The 24,500-nt window shown below is 33.7% G+C and overlaps 1 protein-coding gene across 1 annotated transcript in view; it reads right to left on the bottom strand.

The window, feature by feature from the left end:
* LOC115447655 overlaps window positions 1-24,500 on the bottom strand; it is a 181,137-nt gene that overhangs the window by 107,833 nt on the left and 48,804 nt on the right. The window contains exon 2 of the mRNA XM_037442270.1: window positions 22,921-23,063. Within this exon, the coding sequence (XP_037298167.1) occupies window positions 22,921-22,999 (79 nt within the window). The 5' untranslated portion in view covers window positions 23,000-23,063. The remainder of the gene's footprint in view (window positions 1-22,920; window positions 23,064-24,500) is intronic.

The raw sequence follows: 24,500 nt of genomic DNA, 5'->3' as shown, positions 1-24,500 counted from the left end.
AATAGTTCTTACTTACATTTCTTTGAAGCCAGGTTAACTTGCCACTTTTGTTAGTTGTACAAGCCGAAAAGAAACATCTTTAGATAGCCCCAGTCCTGAATTTACATACAGGCTACTTTTATACTAAAAATGTGCGCAACAGTACTTTTATTCTGGGAAATAATATTAAGACGAGCGGAGACCTTTTCAAAAGTTACTCATGTAATGAGAATGACAGTATCCTAGTCCTTAAAAGCAATAATATTAACTTTCAATTTACCATTACATCTTGTGTTTGATCGTAAAATGTTTCTTTGTGCTCGATCTGAATATCATCGGCTAAAAGGTTTACGTGACTAGATTCCGTTATATTTCATTATGATAATGCTTAGGCAATTTAAATACATGTTTACATTACTACTTGAATTTTCCGTTTCTATTTATTTAGACAACAATTTTATAGCTTTGATAAGCACGCTGTCTTAGATCGAGATTTTATTATGATAGAATTTCAGTATCAACGTGAATGAGTAAACAATATAATAAGAAATAACTTAAATATGTAAATAATTATTTCTTATTTTTACGTGAATATTAGACATTGAAATTTGGAAACTAGTTTTCGGATTTCATGTCAGGTTATTTTGTATTTTATTTTTCTCTTTTTACGTTTCGAAGACTGCAGCCATTATGTTCACGTGGCAGAATGAGGTGTCCGACGTCCAGAAAATCAGTTACAATATCTACCGACACTTAAGATTTTAAATTACACAAAATTTAAAAAAAATATCGGTCTGATCAATGCAGAATGAGCTCACAGTGTCTTTAAAGAAATATAAAATACAAAAAATCACTATAAAATACGAAAACAAATTTTATTTCGATATGTAAATATTCGCATTACTAAATATATTAGTGTAATGAATTTAGTTACGTCGAGGATACCTATGCCATGATTCATAGCATGATTCATTTTATTCATATAATTTTCATACTTTTAAATCAGGATTTGTGTGTCATTCAACAATAGCACGATATATTTCAATGATGACATTAATATATCTGTTTATCAAGAATATTAGAAACTACTTCGGTCTAACCTACCAAAACAATTATTTAGATTTCAGAACTACCAATTTGTTCCGTAAGATTTATTAATATTTTAATTAAAATATTATGTGTTCATATTCTTATCGTGAAAAAACATAACCCTCACATATGTTCGAGACAAAGAACATGCAATAATTAAAGCAATAATCAGAAAACAGCGAGCAATTTTCAGTACAATGAAAATGGTTTTGCTAATAACTGAACCTATTGAACCCGTATCAAGTCTTCTTATTAGATGTGATTGTATTACTGATAATGCTAACTCCATTACACTACAATATTGAGCTGGTTTACAATTTTTCTCGAACGTTCTGAGACAGTCAACGATGGTTATGAATATTTAGAAAATGTCTAATGGTCGTAATCCTTGTTCTAAATTGAAATTAGAAACTGCCTGCTCAAATATTAATTGTTGCGCTAACCGAAATTGTTACGAAATCTACAGCTGTCAGTTTGTTACGAATTTTATTCATTTACGTAGAATTTTAATTCCATACTTAAAGTTATTTTATGAATAAATTGTAGGAGTAAAATTTTATAGATGAACAATGTTTTTATATAGTAGGTACTTGACGTATATGTTGCGAATTAATGACCATACGTGAAAATATACATAATTAGAATCAACCATTGTGATCGTTGTTGTAAAAGAAAATGCATTATGATAATACTAATATAAGCAGAATATTAAAAAGAAGTTAAGTTAAACATGAAGGAATTGCAATCGCTAGCTGAATATTGATGACAAGGCCTCACTGTATCCAATCTGTGTTCTATGCATAAGTAATGAAGAAAATACAGAACCTAGATTCAAACTCACGATAAATATTGACATCAAACATTTACGCTATCTATTGTCAAATATATCGAGTCTGTAGCAACATTATAATACATAGAGGAGATAAGGGAGAGATGGAGAGAGGAGATGAAACATGCCGACAATATGTTATGTCAATTAATAAATTTTATTAATGTTATGACGATACGTTAGTAATTGTATTTCTTTGAATATTATCAAATGAAAATCTTAGATAAAATACAATTTAAGTGCCAAATTAAATTGAAATTCGGTTTCTCGAATCGGCTTTAACAAACGTTGCAACATACTAACACTAAAATCAATCTTATATCAGCTTCAACGGTCTCAATTAAAAAACAGAACATATGTAAAACGAAAACAAAAAGAAGATTTTTAAATAAATGCGTAATTACCAATTACGAAAACACTAATTATAAGGCATTCATGAATAAACAATAATTTATTTTTTAAATTACAAAACCTACTTTTGTTTCAATTTTAATTTACAGCACTTTATTTGCGTTGTAATCGCGTTAATGCCGCGACAGTATCCATTAGTGACCATTTCTCTTCCTTTTATATAGACTTAAATTAGTGCGGAATGTGGGACAATCGAAAGTAACCACTTTAATGAATATACGAATGCGGTAGATAAGCTTCAAATGGTGGGGTTACTCCGCAGACCAATTTTGAAAACGTGAATGCGCTTGTCTGCGATAGAATCATAGTAACGCACGAATTCAATAGAAAGAGCGTGCTGTTGTGTTCGGTACAGTACGTAAAGTTTGGAGAGGTCTAAACAGACTCATTACTTTCCATTTATGTGTTTTGTAGCTCACAACGCATCCATTATTCTTCGGGATTTGTGAATGTTATTAGTACGGTCAGCAACAAAAGTCGATGAACAGATACTAATTTACAAATCACCTGAACATTGAAACGGACCATAAATCACTTACCAAACAAGAGTACAAATTAAGGTTAACATTTCAATACGGATGGTATCCAAAAGTAAATGATTAGTCCATTGAAAAGTTACATTTGGGGTTGCGTTTTTTAGAGGACGCAATTTTATTTTTTTGAAGTGTAGGGGGGGTCAGTCTAAAGCTAAAACCAAGTTTGTGGGGTCGCCAACCTTGTCCCACGGCCGCCATCTTGAAAATAGGGGTTGAAATGGTTTTACGATGTATCTCTTAAACTATTTATCTGACAAAAAATGTATAAACACTTTTGTAGCAAATTAAATTCTCTACAACTTTGGTTTAGTAACTTTTGTCGTAGAACTATAAATAAAAAAGTTATAAGCGAAAATGTTAAGAAATTCAATGTTAAGCAATGTCTATTGCAACGTCATCAGAACGTGTGTTTATAAGGTTCATAATACTCTTTTTTGTACTCATTAATACCCAAATACCAAAGGGACAATTAGGGAACAAAAGAACATCTGCCTGCTATTATTATTATTATTTCTAACCTCTCTTATTGTAAGAATAGCTGATAATATTGTGTTGAAGTTGTCGTTCAACTTATATTTTTTAGTTGTGCTACATATTTCTGTACGTGCGAATGTATTTTATTCTGTTTTTAATTCTGCAGACGATTTCGAATGATTTTAGACACGATTTTAACTTTAGTGAAAACTACTTTTTTTTTATTAGCAAGTTGTCCTAAGTAAGTTTTTCATTAGCATTTTGACTTTTAAAAGTCTTTTAAAAGTCAAAATGCTAATAAAAAAAAAGTAGTTTTCACTAAAGTTAAAATCGTGTCTAAAATCATTCGAAATCGTCTGCAGAATTAAAAACAGAATAAAATACATTCGCACGTACAGAAATATGTAGCACAACTAAAAATATAAGTTGAACGACAACTTCAACACAATATTATCAGCTATTCTTACAATAAGAGAGGTTAGAAATAATAATAATAATAGCAGGCAGATGTTCTTTGTTCCCTAATTGTCCCTTTGGTATTTGGGTATTAATGAGTACAAAAAAGAGTATTATGAACCTTATAAACACACGTTCTGATGACGTTGCAATAGACATTGCTTAACATTGAATTTCTTAACATTTTCGCTTATAACTTTTTTATTTATAGTTCTACGACAAAAGTTACTAAACCAAAGTTGTAGAGAATTTAATTTGCAACAAAAAGTGTTTATACATTTTTGTCAGATAAATAGTTTAAGAGATACATCGTAAAACCATTTCAACCCCTATTTTCAAGATGGCGGCCGTGGGACAAGGGTGGCGACCCCACAAACTTGGTTTTAGCTTTAGACTGACCCCCCCTACACTTCAAAAAAATAAAATTGCGTCCTCTAAAAAACGCAAGGTAAGGCCTAAAAAATGTAACATTTCAATGGAGTAGATTGGCTGAAAAAAATATGAAAAAGAAACTGACGTTTACGTTGAATCCTTCGAAGAGAATCTCCTGCCAGAATAATTTTGAATTTACACATCTGTTCTTTAAACCGGCCAGTGCTCTATAAAATAGGATGTTTAAAATGTAACTAACCTATTCCTATTAATGTTATAATATTACTTACTAATATAGTATGATGTTTTGTCCGTACTTAAAAATTTATAATTCTGGTTATTAACTTCAATATATACAATGTATATTATATAAACCTGAAGAGTTTGTTTGTTTGAATGCACTAAACTCAGGAACTACTTAACCGATTTTAAAAATATTTTACTAATAGAAAGCTACATTACTCTTAAGCGTTATACGCTACTTTCTATCCCGGGTAAATATAAAGCAGGACTTTTGCCCTTGAAAAACTTTTTCACGCGGGCGGAGTAGCGAGCCAAAGCTAGTATGTTAAATAACATACGTATTTTACTTTTAGTAGTAAAATAACAATTAAATTCATATTCTGGACTGTTGTATTTTAGTCGGCAATGTTTTGATAGTAAAAAACGCGGTGCGCTGCGCTTCACGAGATGAATGTCTTGAAGCCTGATGGGTTCAATTTAACGAATAGGAAAAAAAGCTTGTATATAAAACAAAGAATTTGCAAATTTCAGCCACATTTGTATTTATTACAGAACATAAAAAATTGTCGCTAGTAATGTTTAGCAGTTAATGGTTTGACTGCTAAACATTACTAGCGACTTCAGCTACTTTTGTAGTCCAATTATGACAAGTTGTTTTGTATTTAAATTAATCAGTAACTTATGGTAAATGATAATGATTAGGAAATATTGGAAACATATTATGTTCAACGACTTCTGTTGCTGACTGTACCTAGATATTTCTGTCCTTATTACTTAAAATTGTTTAAACTGAGCATATTCAAATATATGTTGAGGAGTAAGTAACCGAAGAACTGGTAAAATAGAAAACTTACGTTCCGCTTCGTACTAAAAGATAAATGGTCTTTTTTCACGAGGACTCGGCCCCGAGTGAACATAGTACAATGAAAATTAAAAAAAAAATGCCTTCATTACTCTTTCTCCTAAACATTTTCTTTGTTATCATTATTTCAATATAAACAGATGAAGTAAATATGTTATAAAATAACGCAAAGTCTTTGTTGGATTCGTGGGATCTGCAGATATCACAAAAATGACATGGAACAAAGCATTTTTAGCCCTTCTCCAAAATTTTCCAACTTTACTATTTTTTCCATAAAATCCTTTTTTATACAGGAGTACATGGACAATAAATGGTAGCGGCGATAGCCTAGTTGGGTGTGGAACGGACTGCCAAGACGAATGTCCGCAGGTTCAAACCTATTTATTATAGTTAATTGAGTTACTAAAGACCATGGTGTTAGTAATAAGTACGACATATTATGCTAATTTAAGTACATATTGTCAATCTTACTTCTTACATATATCCCTCAAAACAAAGTCCCCCGCTGCGACTGTTTGCCTGAACGCAATAACTAATTGACAGATTTCAATAAAATTTCGTTTAGACCCTGAGAAGGACATAGGTTACTTTTTATTCTCGGAAAAATATATAAATGGAATTTTATTCGGGATAAATTCGATCACGCGAGCAAAGCGTCGAGCAACACCTAGTAGTATTGTATGTATTGGGAGTGTGTGCAGTACAGACACTTTCAAATTGTCGAGAAATAATAATAACAAAATCGGCCAAGTGCGAGTCGGACTCATGCACCGAGGGTTCTGTACAAACCTGTAGGTAAGTAAAAGTTTACTCACCGCAACAATCGAGTCATGGTTATGGTATTTATATTGCAAAATGGAATTCATAATATTACAATATGGAAAGCTGGAGGAGCATAAATTCCCGTTTTAAGCTAATAAGTATTCCCGTTTTAAATTAAAGAGAAAGATCTAAAGAAATAAGGTTTTCGGAATCTTTCCTTCATATGTGTTTTAAAACAGTGCTTCATGGCAAATTTCAAGATTCTAAGTCGACTGGAAGTACCCTTTAGGTTTTGATTCCCTTGCGAGTAGTTGCGAATTTGAAAATATGCGGCTTAAATTGCTGTTTCTTTTGATTGCGTTGACATAAATGTTTGATTTTGTTAGTTTAAAGGTATTATAGACCTGAGTATTTGATATGAATTTCAATTTAATACCTCTACGCGTTCATGAAGAAAGGGGCAGTAACTCTAAAATTATTAAAAATATTTTTATTATATTATGATATAACTAAAAATTTACGGTTTTCGCAATTTTTCTTTTATCTGTATTATAAGACGTTACTTTGTACCAAATTTCAAGATTCTGAGTTCACGGGAAGTACTCTGTAAATTTCGATTCCTTTGCGAGTTTCAAAAATTTGCGATATAAACGGCTGTATCTTTTGATTGCGTTGGTTTAGAAGTTTGATTTTTTCACAGCTCCAAGAGACAGTAAACCTGAATATTTGGTATAAATTTCAGCTTAATATCTCCACGTGTTCCTGAGAAAAAGTGTTTTGACAGACGGACGGACGGACGAACGGACGGACGGATGAATGGACGGACGAACGGGTGGACGAACAACAAAGTGATCCTATAAGGGTTCCGTTTTTTCGTTCACTTTGTTTGACACTTAGTCGACTGCCGCCACCTATTTCGACCACAAACCGCAAGGGGTTATCGTACACATCTGCCAGTTCTACCTTCCAATTTCAAATGTCGGTGTTTTATTGACATTATGCGTATATAGATGAAATATTGGCAAGTTTAAAGTATTTTTTGATTGATTAGTTAATGTATTAATCAATGGAATTACACCAATGAATAACATGTGACAAACTAACGGTAGCCCAAATAGCTATGCTAACTTAACGATAGTTCAAACAGCGGTAAATAGTATTGTACTTATTGTGAAAGTAAGTACTTCCAATGGATTTCGTCTCATTTTCAGTTGGAAGACACACATACTGTAGACACACACAGCTAAACAAACTTGTGTTGATGGAATTCCCTTTGGTGTTATGCCACTTTACTCGGAATATTTTAAGATTGCTAAAAGACGATGTTTTTAATTGTGGTAAAAGTATTTTGATAAAGGGTCAAAAGAAAAGGGAATTTGGTATCGAACCAAGCAACTAGAAATGTTTAGTTCTGTGGATTAATTGCGATTTAAAAAGTACTCGATTACCATAGCTCTAAGCCTGCGTTCCGGGCACATTCCATGGAATAAGTTTTCTATTTGAATTAAAAACGTTTTATCTCCGAAATTTAATGACTGTGGAGTAATAGACGATGTCCTATATCAGATCTTGATGGAGTGCGTCCTAAACGAAGTCAATAGGGATAATGTACTAATCAAATCATACGATATTGGATTATGCAACACCATTCTCGCCGATTCATTGTCCGATAGAGCTAAAGCAATATATAAGGTAATCATAAGGTGAAGTACGTGAGTAAGTGAAGGCTATATAGTTGCGACAAAGCCTTTAAATAAATAAAAATATAATAATTATTTAAAGATAATTATATATAAACATATCAACGCTGACCCCTGTATTATATAGTCTCCCACTGCAGAGCACGGGCCTCCTCAACGACTGAGAGGGATTAGGCCTTGGTCCACCACGCTGGCCTAGTGCGGATTAGAAGACTTCACACGTCCTCAAAATTCCTATAGAGAACTTCTCCGGTATGCAGGTTTCCTCACGGTGGTTTTCCTTCGCCGTTAAAGCCAACGATAATTTTCAAAGAATACACACATCATCATCAGCCCGTTGCAGTCCACTGCTAGACATAGGCCTCTCCCAAGCTACGCCACAGAGCCCGATCAGCTGCTTTATTCATCCAGTCGTTGCCGGTCTTCTTGTGTAAGTCGTCCCGCGATCTGGCCAGAGGGCCTCCCACGCTATATTTGCCAAGACACATCATTTTAAAAAAATCCGACATGTGTGCCCTTGGCTTTTGAACTTGCGTGCATTAGTCTTGGCAGTCTGTTCTATAACCAACTAGGCTATTGCTTACTTACTTATTACAAGTACTTTATTAAATTATTACTCAGTCCCCTTTAATCCTTTGATGAGTCATCAAAAGCTGTGCTGGTAATCGTCCGACAATACAGGGAAACGTGAATAAGCAATTAAGCAGGCCGACATAATTACACGGACTATCAACAAATGTCCACGTCTCTCAACAGTAGACATTATACCTATTAGAGCACAGCTTATGCTGAATAAGCTAATACTTACACTGTATTATTGTAAATCTTATTGTATTTAATTAAAAGAATAGCGAAGTGTCTATACTTATAATGAATGTGAATTTATCGTTCGCTTTAACGGTGAAGGAAAACATTGTGAGGAAACCTGCACATCTGAGAAGTTCTCTATAAGAATTTCGAAGGTGTGTGAAGTCTACCAATCCGCACTAGGCCAGCGCGGTGGACTAAGGCCTAATCCCTCTCAGTAGTAGAGGAGGCCCGTGCTCAGCAGTGGGCAAGTATATAATACTATCCAAAATACTACTTTTAAATAACTATATACTGTACAAAATTCATGTAAAACTAACATGAGGATATAACAAAAACTCATACTTACATTTCCGCAAGACTTTTGTCGAATTTAGTTTTTTATCTGGAACAGTCTTTGCAATGAATTTAAATTTGCAACTATTTAAAAATGTAGAGCGTAGGACTCAATGTTTTGTTCGTGGTAGGGGCACCCGCCTGGCCATGTCTGTGGCTGCCTAAAGCCAATCCCTGGCCAACAACTGCCGCGATTGAAAAAAGTTTACTAATTAAATTTTTCGTGTTTTACTCCTAATCGAAACTCGGAGGTATTTTTTTTAGTTTGAATCCCTGCGGCTTGCATATCGAAACATTTTACAAATTTATATACCGGTCGTGTTTAAAATAAGTTTTAATTCTGCAGTCTCCTTTTACTGTGCATAGTGAGCTTCAGTTAATCGCAAATCATTTTAGTCACTTAATTACTTGTAATTTAAAGTAAAACCAAACAAGAGCGAGGCATTGTAACTATTATAGGTAGACTGCCGCCATGACAAGCTTATACAAATATATCGTTTAAATATAGTTGTGTGTCCGATATTTACAAAATAAAAGAGTTGTAGCAATATTTATAGATATGTGTGTGTGTGTGTATATATATTGTATATATTTTTGTGGTAGTTCCCGAAACTGATTTCGTCGTGATTTTTTGGAAATACAGTAATTTAAAATACATTTTTAGTTTAAAACTATTATTAAAAGTGCGGCGCCATGAGTAGAAGTTAATTTATAATTATGTCATGTACAGGTAAAATAAAAATACTCCACATAATTATATGGCGGGAAAGGCTTTTGTTAACTGATAGATGAATAATTGACATTGCATGGCGGCGACTTGTTGGTTTTTTCATTTTATTTGACTTATTAACATAACAGTGAAGTAAAAAATACATATTACATTTTTGAAATTAATTAAACATGTAATATTATGTGGACATAAGCAAGCATTTAGCTCAGTTAAGCACCTAAACGATTTTAAGTATAATTACTGTAGACCTAAGATAATATTTGTGAAGCCTTTATGTTATAATTGTGAATAACGCGAAGCTTTTAATCGAGTTAAAAAGAGATAAGTCATATTTCATTGGCGTAGCACGCATGCAAAAATTATAGCTAATGAAATTTTAATAAGACCCTCAAATATTATGGCCCCGTGTTTACACACTTAGCCTATAATTCACTGATGTAATTTTTATTTATTCACACCTACGTGTAAGAATATCTTAAATAACAGACAATCACCCAGAAGTTCGACTTGGCGGTTTCTATATTAAACGTCGCTTTACGCAGTCTATATGGTAAGAAAATGTCTACCCATACGACACCATTGTAGAAGACAGCCCTCGGTAATGATAATTTGTATACGCACCTTAAAATTTTATTCATAAGGCGAAAATTGTTTCACATATAGCGGAGCGGGAGCGAGAGTATGGGCGCCCGCGCGTACCACGCACCCGAGCAAAAAAATCGAATTATTGCCGAGCATTACAAATTTGGGGCGCATTACGGATGGCAAGTAAGGAGGGCAAATGATTATCATCCTGTCTTAGCTGCTTAGAAATTAGCTCTTACAAAAAATATTAAGCAGTTAATTGTTGATAATTCAGCACTAAAATTATTATTTTACTTATTCGATTAGAATTAACCGAATGTAACAAGTATGTATTAACGTCGTCCCCGGGGACATTTTTATTATGTTTTTCTTTAATTCTGTATATTAAGAAGTTAAATATACACACTCACTGACGCCTATTATCCATGTGTATAATTCGAAATCAGTGAGAAATTCTCTTTGAATTTACCATAACACCGATTATAAAAAACAGCATAATAACATCAATACAGACCGTGTTCCGCCTAAACCATGAGCTAAACACGGACGTGACGGGGCTCATTTTAACATTACCACAAGCAGCCTCGCATCCGTGGTTTGACTCGCGCCTTATTGTATTAAATGCTTCGTTACAATTTACTAGTTATAATTCTTTTTAGTGATAGGTGCTGTTGACATTCTTGTCTCCAGTATGTATGGTCGGGTTGGTCAATGGTCGCTCTAGGTCATAGAAAACTGCTTATTTGGCAGCGTTGGTGTTGTTTTTCAATACTTTTTTATGTGGATACACAGGACACCACTGCATCCGATGGAAAACGGAGTGGAATCTAGATAAAGTGTCGATTGACAAGAGACTGTGTGGATATAGGTGAACAGGTTGATCTCATATATTCTTCCACCAGCTATATATTCAGTCGATTGCCGCAAGGTTAATAAATTGTTCAGATTTCATAATCGTCACTTTCTTAAAGATCATCAGTGGCAAACGCATTCACGGTTCATCCTATCTAACTGTGTAGATGTTGATAGCATTAAATAATTATCATCAGGTATAAAAGATTTTAAGTTAAATTTACATGTAACGTAGAAGCATACACTTCAATGATTAATTGATTATCCAGACAACGTTAAACCTTTGTATATATTTCTAGTTGGTAAGGCTTTATTAATAATAAAATGGAAATAATAAACCTATAGCAACATTAAAAAAGCTTTCATAGTACTACACTCATAATCGGATTAAAAAAACTTATTAATTAATTATAATATAATTCGATGTTTTGTTCCGTCTTATCACACCCATGATTATGTTGTTTATCGAAATAGGAACAATTAATTGTTTTGCATATTCAATGAACATCAAACGAACCTCAGTCGCTGGTGCTTCGTGTCGATTAAATTATTATGCAAGTAATCAACTCGCAATATTGCGTTTCTAAAACATGTAGTTTGCTTTGACAAATATTTGAATTTAGAATGTTCGTTAATAAAATCTAGGGCCGCAGTCAAGAAGCCTTTCTACAATAATTATTTGCGCTAATAATGACATCCAAGCGCATACATGTTTTTGTTTTCTGTCATAAAGGATTTTAGAAAGGCGTCTTGCGCTGAGATTTTAATTAATGGCTTAATATTGTATCTCAAGATAATGAGCCGTAAGCACAGTGCAACAGATATTTAGTTGTCTAGGTTTTCCTCGGGGCTTGGCTCTCATGTAAGAGTTTTCCCGACATAAAATTCTGGCTTTATATTTCTCCCGGATAAAAAAGCCTACATCCTTCCCAATGTCTTAAACTCTTTCTATAACAAATTTTAATGAATTCCGTTCAGTACGTGTTGAGTTTATAGCATTAGACAGATAGACGCGGGCAGGGACTTTGCATTATATTGTGTAAGGATAATATTAATAGTTGTTAGAAATTATGCAGCTGTTACAATAGTTATAAAAAAATATTTCCAAATATTTTCATTGCATGAAATACCAGGTAATTTCATTACACAATTGTTAATATTATGTTGAGTGGTTCTCACAATTTCCTTTGCAGTACCCAGACGACGTAGACAGAGGTTTCACTCGATTAACTTCTAATGTTATTCAACAGAACTGGGTAAGGTCAGTGACTGAAACCAGGTCTCGGCTTCATTATTTTCAAAATGTAAGTATGAAAATGATACAGCCACTACGACCATTATATTATGCGTTAACTTAAATTTAATTGGTTGAACGGCCGACATAATGGTTAATCCATTTATCACCAAAGACCGATAGCACTTGACCAATTTGTTAATAAAGACATTTATTAATAGAGACTAACTCTGAATACTTACACTTCCTTTATTCCTGATCGAAACTAAATATATAACAGTAAAATCGTTACGACAACACCATCGACACGACTTAAAATTAATTATTTTCCATTAGAAAACGTTTCATACAATGTAAATATAAACGCGACGCATTAATTAATAAGTTTGTATGGACTTTTTGTTCGCTCGAACAATCCGATCAATAGACTATATCTCGCTCGAACTGTATAAAGCGACTTTAGATAATAGCTACTCTTACGGGCGGGTTTCTATCTCTCTTGTTATGTTGTTAAGTAATTACACCACATACATATTTGTCTGTATTTCTGCTACATTGTGCCTAAAATTGTCCATGAATAACAAATATTTTCATCGAAAATCTCGGTTTTAGAATTCTGAAATTTTCATCATTTTGTACTGTAGTACAAAATGTGTATAAGCGTATTTCTAATTTTAATTATAATTTAGCTGCCTCGATTAATTCTTTTCGTGTAGTAGCAGTGGCTTTGGGAATGTACAATTTAAATTATGTTTTACTAATATTTATTTTGTTCGAAACATTCACTTTTTCATTTTACCTCTATGATTAGAATAACTTAAGATAAAGTGTTGTTTATAAAGAAATAAATATATGGTTTTATTAATTAACGCGATGTCAAATGACTTTGTAAGTATAATGACAAAACTGCGTAAAAACTTTTATTTAAAAAAAAAGGTTATAAGAGTGTAATTAAGTAGTTAACACAATATGACCTACGCTAAAGATTTCAAGATACTATGAGATGTTTGAGTGTTTCGAAAATATTCGACGACGATTAAAATTTTTAAAAGTTTTATAATTGTAAGTAGATATTGTAACTTTGACTTAGCGGATGACCAACACCTCAATCCCCTCCGTGACCATGAAGGCTGCTTAGTCTTCAAAACGTCGCAAGAAATCTAAAATATTAAAAACGCGTTAAAAATTCGAAAAATTGTTTAATGTTAACGACCTAAGCTGTTCGTTTCTTTTGCAATAATTACTTATGTTTACAGTTATATGTCTGTGAATATGTGCTATATACTCTTTTTTGTTCGCTATCGTATATCTACATCTTTATCGGAAATCGTTTTTAACAAGATGTAATTAAGTAGTTGATTAATTAGGCCTAACTAATTAATCAAACTAAAACAAAAATGACACGAAGTCTCGGTCCGCCTCTCATAATGCCCAGCAACGAAACTGATTACATTGATCTTTAATAAGGAACTCAACTGTGCGTGTTACTTACTGCGCGGTGGCAAAAATGGATAGAAAGCTACGTAGACATTGCATCAGCATTTTGTTCCCTTTATATACAAGCAAACAAAAAATGACGAAGCTTTAAAGGGTTCTAAGTGTACATATTTTAGTCATTGTTTATAATTTATAATTATAATGTATACCTATATTGCGACAAGCTTTTATTTACGTGTAAGTGTAGTAATTATACTGTTTGTTGTTGTTTTTTTATTTATTCTTTCTTTTTTTCCCGAAAACTACCATTCCAGTAATAATATAATAAATGTAATTATATGAGTACTGTGTTTGTTGTTGTTTTTTTTTTATTTATTCTTTCTTTTTATCCCGAAAACTACCACTCCAGTAATAATATAATAAATACAATTATATGAGTACTGTATTATAAACTGCTGCTCACTACTGAGTAGGGGCATTTTCTACTACTTTGGGTTTGTTGTCCTTAGTCCACCACGCTGGCCTAGTTTGGGTTGAGAGACTTCACAAACCTCAAACACGTAAAAAAATCACAAGTATGTAAAGTTTGTCACGATGTTTTCCTTCTGTGAATTTACAATCAATAAATACATAATATGTGTGTGCCTTGGCTTTTGAAATTGCGAATATCCGTCTCGGCAGACTGTCCTGTTCCCTGCTAGGTTGTCGTACACTTCTTCTGACAAATTTGGATCTAAAGTGTAGTTTGACGGAAATTACCCAATAAGATTAAAAGATTCAACAATCTGTTGAAATAATGTGAAAGCGCCATATATTAATATTGTGTTATTCTAGGGTGTCTTGAACATTACGATAAATAGTAGTAACGATTTTTGTGAAGCCTTTTGAAGATTTTTGTATGCGGTAGTATACATATAGTATCCACACATATATATATATATATATATATATATATATATATATATATATATATATATATATATATATATATATGATGGGATTATATATTATTATATATATATAGTGCTAACAATGATTCCCTGAATCATTTCTTGAGAAAAACAAAACAGACCGAATAAGAGTTCAGTTTTACAATAAATAATCGTGAACCTTAAACGAGACATTCGATTTTCAAACACTTAGTCGATTCCTGACTAATATCGATAGATTCTATAGTTAAGGTGACACAATACGCTTTTGTTAGTAGACAATCAGGGTGAAGACAGGTTGCGGTTAAGCCGGACGCGTTTGGCTTTGAATACCGATCATGCGACTCTGCTCCGCGACTCGTTTCAATCTGTACTCTATGCATAAGTAATGTGAAAAGTATGGAGATACCGCCCGATACGGAATACACGCGTCTAAAATATCGCTGTATATTTTTAAGGTAACGACTTCAGTTATTTGTTCTTAGTACCCGCTGTGGCCACTGTAATCTGTGTGTGGGGTTTTGCGCAATTTACTAAAGCTTTTGTGTTATTTTTTTCGTCTTTTTTTCTCTAACATGTTGGAAGAAGTGCCAGAATTAACGGATATTTATAGTTTTTATTTTATAAAACTCCTTTAAATTGTAGAATAAATTGTACACATCATGTTTTATAATACACGTACAATGAATGTATGAATGTACAAAAATAGCGTTTACATAAAATAAATTTGTATCCGCGTAAAAAATACAGAAATATCTGTAAAAGGAAAACCTTTGTTTATAATTTTATTGCATGACATATCAAAGTTAATGATTTCTTATGTTTACGCGAATGTTAGACATTGAAATAAAACTAAAAACTATTTAACGGATTTTATCGCGATTTTTTATATTATTATTTTCTCCCGACGTTTCGAAGACTTTGCAGCCTTCAAGGTCACGGGGGGGACTGAGGTGTTGTTCATACGCAAACTCAAAGTTACAATATCTACCTACATTTTTCAAATATACAACTTTTTAAAATTTTAGCTGTTGACGGTCCGATCTACGCAGAATGAGCTCACAGTGTCTTGAGGTCTGGCAGCCGGTCTTTTGGGATCCGATTTAATTAAATGTAGAACAGGATCCCAGGCTTGTGCAAGCTTCCAACTATCTTCCTTATTGAAATTTGGGTGTTTTTTAATTTCAATAGCCTCGCGAATGATCCTAGGCAGGAATCGGTGTTCTTTGGCAAGGATTTGTGGCTTGTCTAATCGCAAATAATGATTGGAGCCTCCTTCAGAATGTTCAGCGACTGCAGACTTCGTAGAGCGTCGGTGTTTCACGTCAGCTATATGTTCTCTTACGCGGGTCCCTATATTTCTTTTTGTTTGTCCTATATAAGAGAGGCCACAGTTGCAGTCTATCTTGTATACACCCGGTTCTTGCAGAGGTATATGGCACGTGACAGGTGGTAAAAATTGACTAATCTTCTTAGGCGGCTTGAAATAGGTTTTTATTGAAGCACGCTTCAGGATGTAGCCAATCTTGTCGGTGACTCCTCTCACATATGGTAGTACAAACGGAACACGTTCAACTGTGGCTGATTTCACTCGCTTTCTGTGACGGCGGCGTGGAATTTGGAGCTTGTTGTCTCGCAGTACTTGCTTGACATGTTGCAGCTCAGCGGCCAGGTGTTTCTCGTCACAGATTCCTCGTGCTCTCTGAAACAATGATTTGCCCACGGTAGCTAACTGTTTTGGATGGTGGTGAGATTCACCGTTCAGATATTTATCAGTATGGGTTTGTTTCCGATACACAGTATGACTTAAGGTCTGATCAGGATTACGAATGACTAAAACATCCAAGAAAGCAAGAGATTTGTTGTGTTCTAACTCCATAGTGAATTGGATTTTATTATTGATGGAGTTAAGGTGATTTAAAAATGCAGATACTTTGTCCGATGGTAAAATTGTGATAGTGTCATCTACGTACCGTTTGTAAAACCTTGGAGAGACCGGTGATGTTGTCAGGGCTGTCTCCAATCATTATTTGCGATTAGACAAGTCACAAATCCTTGCCAAAGAACACCGATTCCTGCCTAGGATCATTCGCGAGGCTATTGAAATTAAAAAACACCCAAATTTCAATAAGAAAGATAGTTGGAAGCTTGCACAAGCCTGGGATCCTGTTCTACAATTAATTAAATCGGATCCCAAAAGACCGGCTGCCAGACCTCAAGACACTGTGAGCTCATTCTGGGTAGATCGGACCGTCAACAGCTAAAATTTTAAAAAGTTGTATATTTGAAAAATGTAGGTAGATATTGTAACTTTGACTTTACGGATGAACAACACCTCAGTCCCCCCGTGACCATGAAGGCTGCAAAGTCTTCGAAACGTCGGGAGAAAATAATAATATAAAAATCCGCGATAAAATCCGTTAAATAGTTTTTAGTTTTATTTCAATATACAAAGTTTTTATTAATTTAGAAATTGCAGGCAAAATGTAAGGTAAAACAACAACATGCCATATTATTTCGCAAAATACCAACCTAATAACTGCTTATATTAATTCCTTCTTTGTACTCAAACGATGGTCTGTACACGTTACGCCATCAGGAACTCATTTGTATTTGATTATAGCAGTGAATCCATCAAGTACGAACATGTTAGAAACATTCAGATATTTCAGTATTTCGGAAAAGGGGTTACTATTTTATTAATTAGTTGACTGTAATTCAATTTTTTACAGAAAATTCACTGTCATATCATGCAAATATAATGACCTTATTTTTTGCGTGTGCATATTAGTTATGCATATTTTTCTCCTCAAAGCGATAGAATGCGACCTGATCTCTCCAAAATATGCACAAGCAAAGCTGGAACCAAAAAGTTAATGGAATAAATAGGTATCGAGGGCGAATCCATCACGAGGAGCCGCGCGGTAGGAAGACATTTCCACATAAACGAGTTACGTCGTGGATTATGGCAGGTAAATAAACGAGCGGTTAGCGTGGCTAGTGTCTATTCCGACATGGCCAATAACTACGCGATTATCCCATTCCGGCGAGCAACAACGAACAGGCGTGACTCCATTCACATTTTTTATACGAAACGAGTTCGGCATTAAGTAGTCAATTTTAGTTGTTACGACGTCTGTATTAGTGGCCAAAATTGAGTCTAATTTTTCCCAAGTTAAACCTAAGATTAGAATGACTGAGAATTTATTGTTCATAATCAGCATCTGGTTTAGTTAATACTGTTGATACCTTTTGCAGTACAGTTATGCTTTATAAATTGTTTTGTGTTGTTACTGAATAAACTTATATTTTATATTATTTATTTTTATGTCTATTTACTTATGACTAAGCACCTATTTAAGATATTTTCATAATATTTAGAAAATTCGTAACACATAATTGAATTGAAAATAGCCGGAACAAACAAATCAATTTAAATCAGTCATTCTCCGACAATGCCATTGAAATTCAAACAAACCTGAATATCTTCCTGGAAACACATTAGCGAGTTTTTCTTAACTTGAATTTGAAGTGACGCGAATTCAAAATTAAGAACAAAAACATAAATATTCAGCAAGACTATATAAATAAACAAAGTTTGGACCATTTATTCCGATACACCGGGACTGAAAAAGTTAGACGGAAACGGGATTTCCTAATGCGATTTTAATTCGTTCTTCCCGCGACCAAGAGGGCAATTTCAATAAAATGCGAAGTCTATAGATATTCTGCACGAGGAGAAAAAAACGAATTCTTATTTGGACCGCTGTAGGTAGTAACGACTCAAAGTGCATTTCGCTGTAATCCTGCGCTACGCTAATTGCACAAATTATGAAATGTGCACAAATGGTTATTTTAAGAGCAGTTTCAAAGTATTGTTGCCAATCAGCAAACAATTTTTAACCTTGATTCAATGCTGTCTAATGGGGTATTTATATCTTATCAAATCTCTTCCTTGATTTGTAATTTTACGCGACTTATACAATTTTGAACTGTGTTAGACAGAGTTCATCTTTAACAGAACTCGGAAATAATTAACAAGCAATATAATTACATCGGTAAAGTTAACATTTAAGAAGCTATTCATGCAAACAAGGAAGTTAAAATAGAAAACTTGCTATGTTTTATTTGGGACTTTTGGAATTTTGGTACCCACGGTGTGGGAATCCGACTCGTTTTTATAGTTTTATTATAGGTAAGCACAACATATTATATAATCATTCAACAAACATTGCTCAAGAGATTCGTAAATATTGCATATAAAGAAACAGACGACAATTCTGTCTTATAATATGATATTATTATATTGAAATTCAGTAGAGGTGCTGGTGACAGGATGTATTTTGTAACCGCTCGGAAAGCGGCAACCCCGCAAGGCACTAAAACCCACAATTGTGGCTCATGTAAGTTCCGGGATCAGCCTGTGTATATCCAATACTAACAGGCCAGCATAATAGGGTACCGGACTCATTTTTGTTCTTTACTATTATCAAATATTTACATAATATAAATTATAACACAGAAGGAATTATTAAAATCCGGTTAAAAATCAACAAGTTATAAGTCTTTGAATTTCGGTGGAAGGGGTAATTATCAAGAAACAGAAAAGAGACGAAATACCCACATGTGACGTCATCGGGAATTAAGACGCGTGCGAAAGAAAGAGATGAAGCGATATCCCCACATCGCGCCCACTTCTGCACATTACAATATTTTAAATGTGAATTACTCGCTCATTTTTTAACCAATTTTTATGCAGTTTTCGCAGCTATGCTTCATTTTCGTATTATTAACCATTACATATAGAATAATGTACAAAATCAAGCATAGGCCGGTCCCCTATTGTGCCCACTGTCGAGGGGTTATCGTCTCTCGTCAGCCAACATTCTATTGTACCCCACTCTACTTACCGTCAGGTGCAGTGGCGTCACATGCTATGCCTGCATGAAAAAAAAACGTGGTGTTACTACTCTCTAAATGACAACCAGACTGTGTAATACGCATTATGTTTTAGTCCTGTCTCTGCCTACGCGATTGCCTTTGCGACTTAAGTTTTATTGAGTTGTTTGTAGGAATTACTTTTTGCCTACCAAATACCTAATTATGAATTTAACTAGAGTATAACAGTCGAATATAATTATTAAGCGAACTGGTTGGTCTCTCAATTAATAGCGTAAAGACTAAAGTAATGTGCGTGAATAGAATGGGCCAGTTTCGACAGGCAGGATTACTGTCTAACTTGAAGATTGTGACGGATTTTGTTTATCTGGACTCCTTGGTATTGACCAATCACTGGATCACTAGATCAGGGGGGACGCGGCAAAGAGATACGATGGCGAACTCAGATGGCCAAGAGTGCAATGAGTAAGATCGACGCATTTGAAATGTGATGCTGGAGAATGTTGCGCAAATCGTATCTGAAGTTTTGTAACTTGTAGCTAGAGGTGTTGTATGTGTTTTATGTAGTTTTTTTATACTGTTTTTATTGTATATCTCAGTATTATTCAGTGGTTACGTTGTTTATGTATGTTACGGTTGTTTGTTTTATTATTATTTTTTTGTTTGGATTTAATTTTGTTCAATTTCTTTTAAATTTATGGTTGTTATTCTTATACAAATGCTGTTTCACACCTGTGAATTGCGAGTAGAGTCATCCATATAGGTTGTAATTTAAATTAAGCATATCAAGTCTATTAACTGTGAAGGACTAGGCAGAAGTTCAACCTGGGCATCCACTTTTCGCTATATCTATTCGTCCCATGATGAGATAAGGGGCGAGCCTATGGCCACATCACGCACAAACTTTGGGGAAGAAACCCGTCCCGGGATTCAATCCCCAGACATAAGAGCCACGTCGACGCATGCTGCGCTCTTTTTAAGATTTACGTAAATAATTATTTTAACGGTTTATTAAACCATATTTAAAGTACCTATACAGACTGAAGGTTTTATATTATACGGGCCGCGTCAACGATGCGCGTTTTCGCGAGCTCTCATCAGGTTTACGGCACGCACATAGTTCATACTCGTATTATGTAAAGAAACAAATTACCAACTCCGTCGCACTAATAGCGTGTTTTGTTGCATTTATAACGCGTCACTAGCTTCTTCAAAGAAGTGGATAGATGCTAAAATAAAGATACGATTTAAAATCGATTTATTACGTGCTAGTTTTGCGAGAAATATTAACCCGCGTAATTGCATGGTAAAGACTTTTACACACCTTTAATCGACGGTATTGTGAGAATAGCTTCGGCGCGATATTGCGCCGTTGGCTTCCATAATTTGTTTATATTTACTAACAAGTCATGAATGTTGTCGAGGAATAGAGTAAGAAAATGCGGCTATTTCAGATAATATTATATGCATATCATCGGGATCAGTGATTTAGAATTATTGGAATGCATATTTGATTTGGCTTGGAGTACGAGCGTTAGTCTAGACAAAGATAATATATGTACGTTGGCGTTATTGTATATCTATAATGCTTTAGGCTATATGTATGTTAGGCTGTAAGTTTTCAAAGTAATCATTAATAAATAAAATAAATAATTTGAAAATTAATCACGTAATTACTATTAGACTGTGGTAATATTTAATTAAGTAATTTCGAAACACCGATTTAATATTTATTTTACTGTTTCACTTATAACAAGAACGGGAGGAGATCTTTCTCTTTGAATGCTACTTGGTAAAAACTGATTGCGAATCACCGATCTAGATTTATCCTCCGATCCTGTGATATTTTATAAATGAAAAATCGAGTTACAATGTCCTGAAGCGATACTCCCCACGCCCCACTCTTATTCACAAAGGAAATAATCAATTTTTGAATAGGTTATCGAATTTTAGCCCAAGGCACATTTATAAATGAAAGCCAACAAGTGAAGTTCTTCAAGTTCCGCTCCACAAAAAGAACCGTTAGAATGAATTTGATGTTCGTCAGTCTGTCTGAAAACGCTTTTTGTCAATAAGACGTAAAGGTATCAAGTTGAAATTTATATCTAGTAGTCCGCAGTCTCTTTCAGCTGTGAAAAAATAAACTTTTAATCGAAATAAAATGTCCACCCAGTAACTACGTAATCTCGAAAGTCTTCCAAAGGTCGGAAGAAAACTGTAATAAAGAACCAATGTTTAACTGTCGCATATTTTGCGAATATCCAAACCTGTAGAGACGTCCGATTGATCTAGAATCATTAAATTTAGGAAGCAGCAATATTTTTCAGCTCATGTAAAGAAAAAATGTGAAAACCGTAACATGTGCTTAGATAAACAGATTTTCTATGGAACACCTTGTGCGCAAGTTCAATTAACACTTGTCCGATATTTTATGTATTATTCTCATGAGCAATTCTGATCTCAGGTCAATAATCTGCCGTAGAAAAAAAATATGAGTTGAACACATTAATAAGTCACAAGATTCTTTAAGTATAGAGTTTCTGGGAAAAGCAATTTAGGATGTAGATATATATGATGGGCAATAGTGCTAACATTGAAACACTTCAGATAGTACAAAGGTATAAATATTTTAATAAAACCTTATATCAGGTAGTATCAAAAAAGAAAAGGAAAGGCTATAAAATATAATCATTTTTAATGTAGGTATATAGTAAAAATAAAATAGTAAATATTGTGTAAACATGCGACATGACATTATTTAATTACCATTTCGTCGTTTTAAATTGTAGATTAAAATTACAATTTGTAATTTATAACTTTTAATAAAACTAATTATTTTTATAAGCTATAACTTTTCTACGCAATTACAATTTTTTAAATGGCCAAAAAGCAATTTAACATGTAGACGCACGTGTAAATGGAATACTTACGCCTTAATAAGCTGTTCTAAATTTATAATATTCGTAGGACGAGTTGACTCATTTATTTTGCGTACTTCTAAGAAGTTTGAAAGTAAAGGTAACATGTCACCCGTCTGCTGTGACATTGATATGAAATGGAAATCTTTAGAAATGTTCAAATTAATTGGTCGTATTCTGATAATTTATTTTGCCGCAAAACAGTCTACATATATTTTAGGCTTAAATCATTAAAAAAAAAACATTACAGTTAATCAACTATTTGAACAGCAGATACCTATAATTGCTGCCTAGTATATATAGTATGAGTTCGTGGATAATCATCAAGCTTGCCAATTATTATCAAGCTCCCGACGTCTCGCCACCCCGTTCAAAAACATTGTTTGAGGCACACTCATTTTACGCATTTACTACCATTTTTATAGTGTAAAATATCTATGAAACGATGAATCGCCTAATTAACTTATTTTTAAATCATACCTTTACAAAGTAGCATGACGACCAGTAGACAAACCCTGGTAGTGGTGCGTATCAATGCCATGCTTCCAGCGTTTCTCATCAATGCACAAGAAAACACTGCTGCCTTCCGCGACGAACCGTTGCCACCATCATTGTTCACTTATCTGCAAACAGAGAAACAATTATTTCGCAGCGATAGCCAACGGAAATTGTAACGCCGCGCTGTTACAATTGACTAATACAATTAAGACTTTAAAGTAATTTGTAAATTCAATGTTACTTAATTATTGATTTTCTAAAATAATTTCGTCAGGCGTCGTCATTTCTACTGATCCTCTATTACATACTTGTAGCAATCAGCTTTGTATGAGGTTAATAGATGAAAGGAAGTACGTCAGCTTTAAATATAAAAAAAAACCTACGAAAAAGAATCAAAAACAATTTTTAAATAAAATATACCCCAATACTGTATTAATCCACTTTTTATTTTAGGGCTACGAAGATATTTAAAAAGCAGGCCCGTAATACAAAATTTAATTCATCGCTAAAAAGTAGTAAATCCACTTAAAACAGTGCCTAGCCTGTATAAAAAATGTTCTTAGGCGGGAGAGTTATTAGGTAATTTGAATTGATTAATTAACCTATTAATTATAAACGAGACTACCTTAACACTATTACAAGTTAGTTCAAATATTTCTTCCTTAAGAAACTAAATAAGGCCATGAGCTAGCCAGTTATCACTTCTTGTAATATTTTCTAATATGTATGTATGCATAATATATTAGTCATTAATATACCAATATTATAGATTTTTGCCGCCATAGAAAAAAACGACGTCTCAACATAACATTTTATGAAAAGGAAAATTTTTTTTCGATTTTTTCTACTGATTTCGAATATGTACTTACTTATTTATCTCGACTTTGGTAAAAATTCTCAGATCCGCCTTTTTTTTATTAGGACGGCAGAATTATAGTAACCTATGTTGACGTAATGCATATAATTTGATTGCATAACTTTATCCCATGGAAATGGACATGGACATTGTTATGTACACACAAATATTGAAACTAGGACACAAATTTATTACGATGAATCCACAAAGAAAACGACAACTTGACCAAGCGGTTTTGAGTTTAAATTGGATCCAATCTGTTGTTATGTTTTACTCAACCAGATCACGCACGGAACATGTAAAGCGTAGTGCACATTTGAACAACAAACATCAAAATAAGTAATTGTTCCGCACTATTTACATCGCTCCAACTTTTTTGGCATTTCGACCGACATTTATTCATCATGAATATTGTAAGTAGTAAGTTTTGATATATTATTGACACGTAGATATACGTCAATAGGTGTTAATAAAAAAAAGTTATGGCGTATGTAGAAGAAGCAATGTATAAATGTGCATTCAGGATTATATTTTATATGTAAACGACAAAGCTATGAACAGTTACAATTGTATTAACTCCTACACAAAATTATCGACACAACACGAAGTAAATAACGTTATAGTATGTAGATCACACGTCATGTCATAAACGTTCATCAGTGAATACTAACCCCCTTACTCATAGACTTATGTTGTACCTCAATAT

Source organism: Manduca sexta, chromosome 24 (assembly GCF_014839805.1).
Source record: "Manduca sexta isolate Smith_Timp_Sample1 chromosome 24, JHU_Msex_v1.0, whole genome shotgun sequence".
In the NCBI taxonomy this organism is placed as follows: Eukaryota; Metazoa; Arthropoda; class Insecta; order Lepidoptera; family Sphingidae; genus Manduca; species Manduca sexta.
Note: the sequence above shows the minus strand (reverse complement) of the source record. Positions and strands in the feature narration are given on the sequence as shown.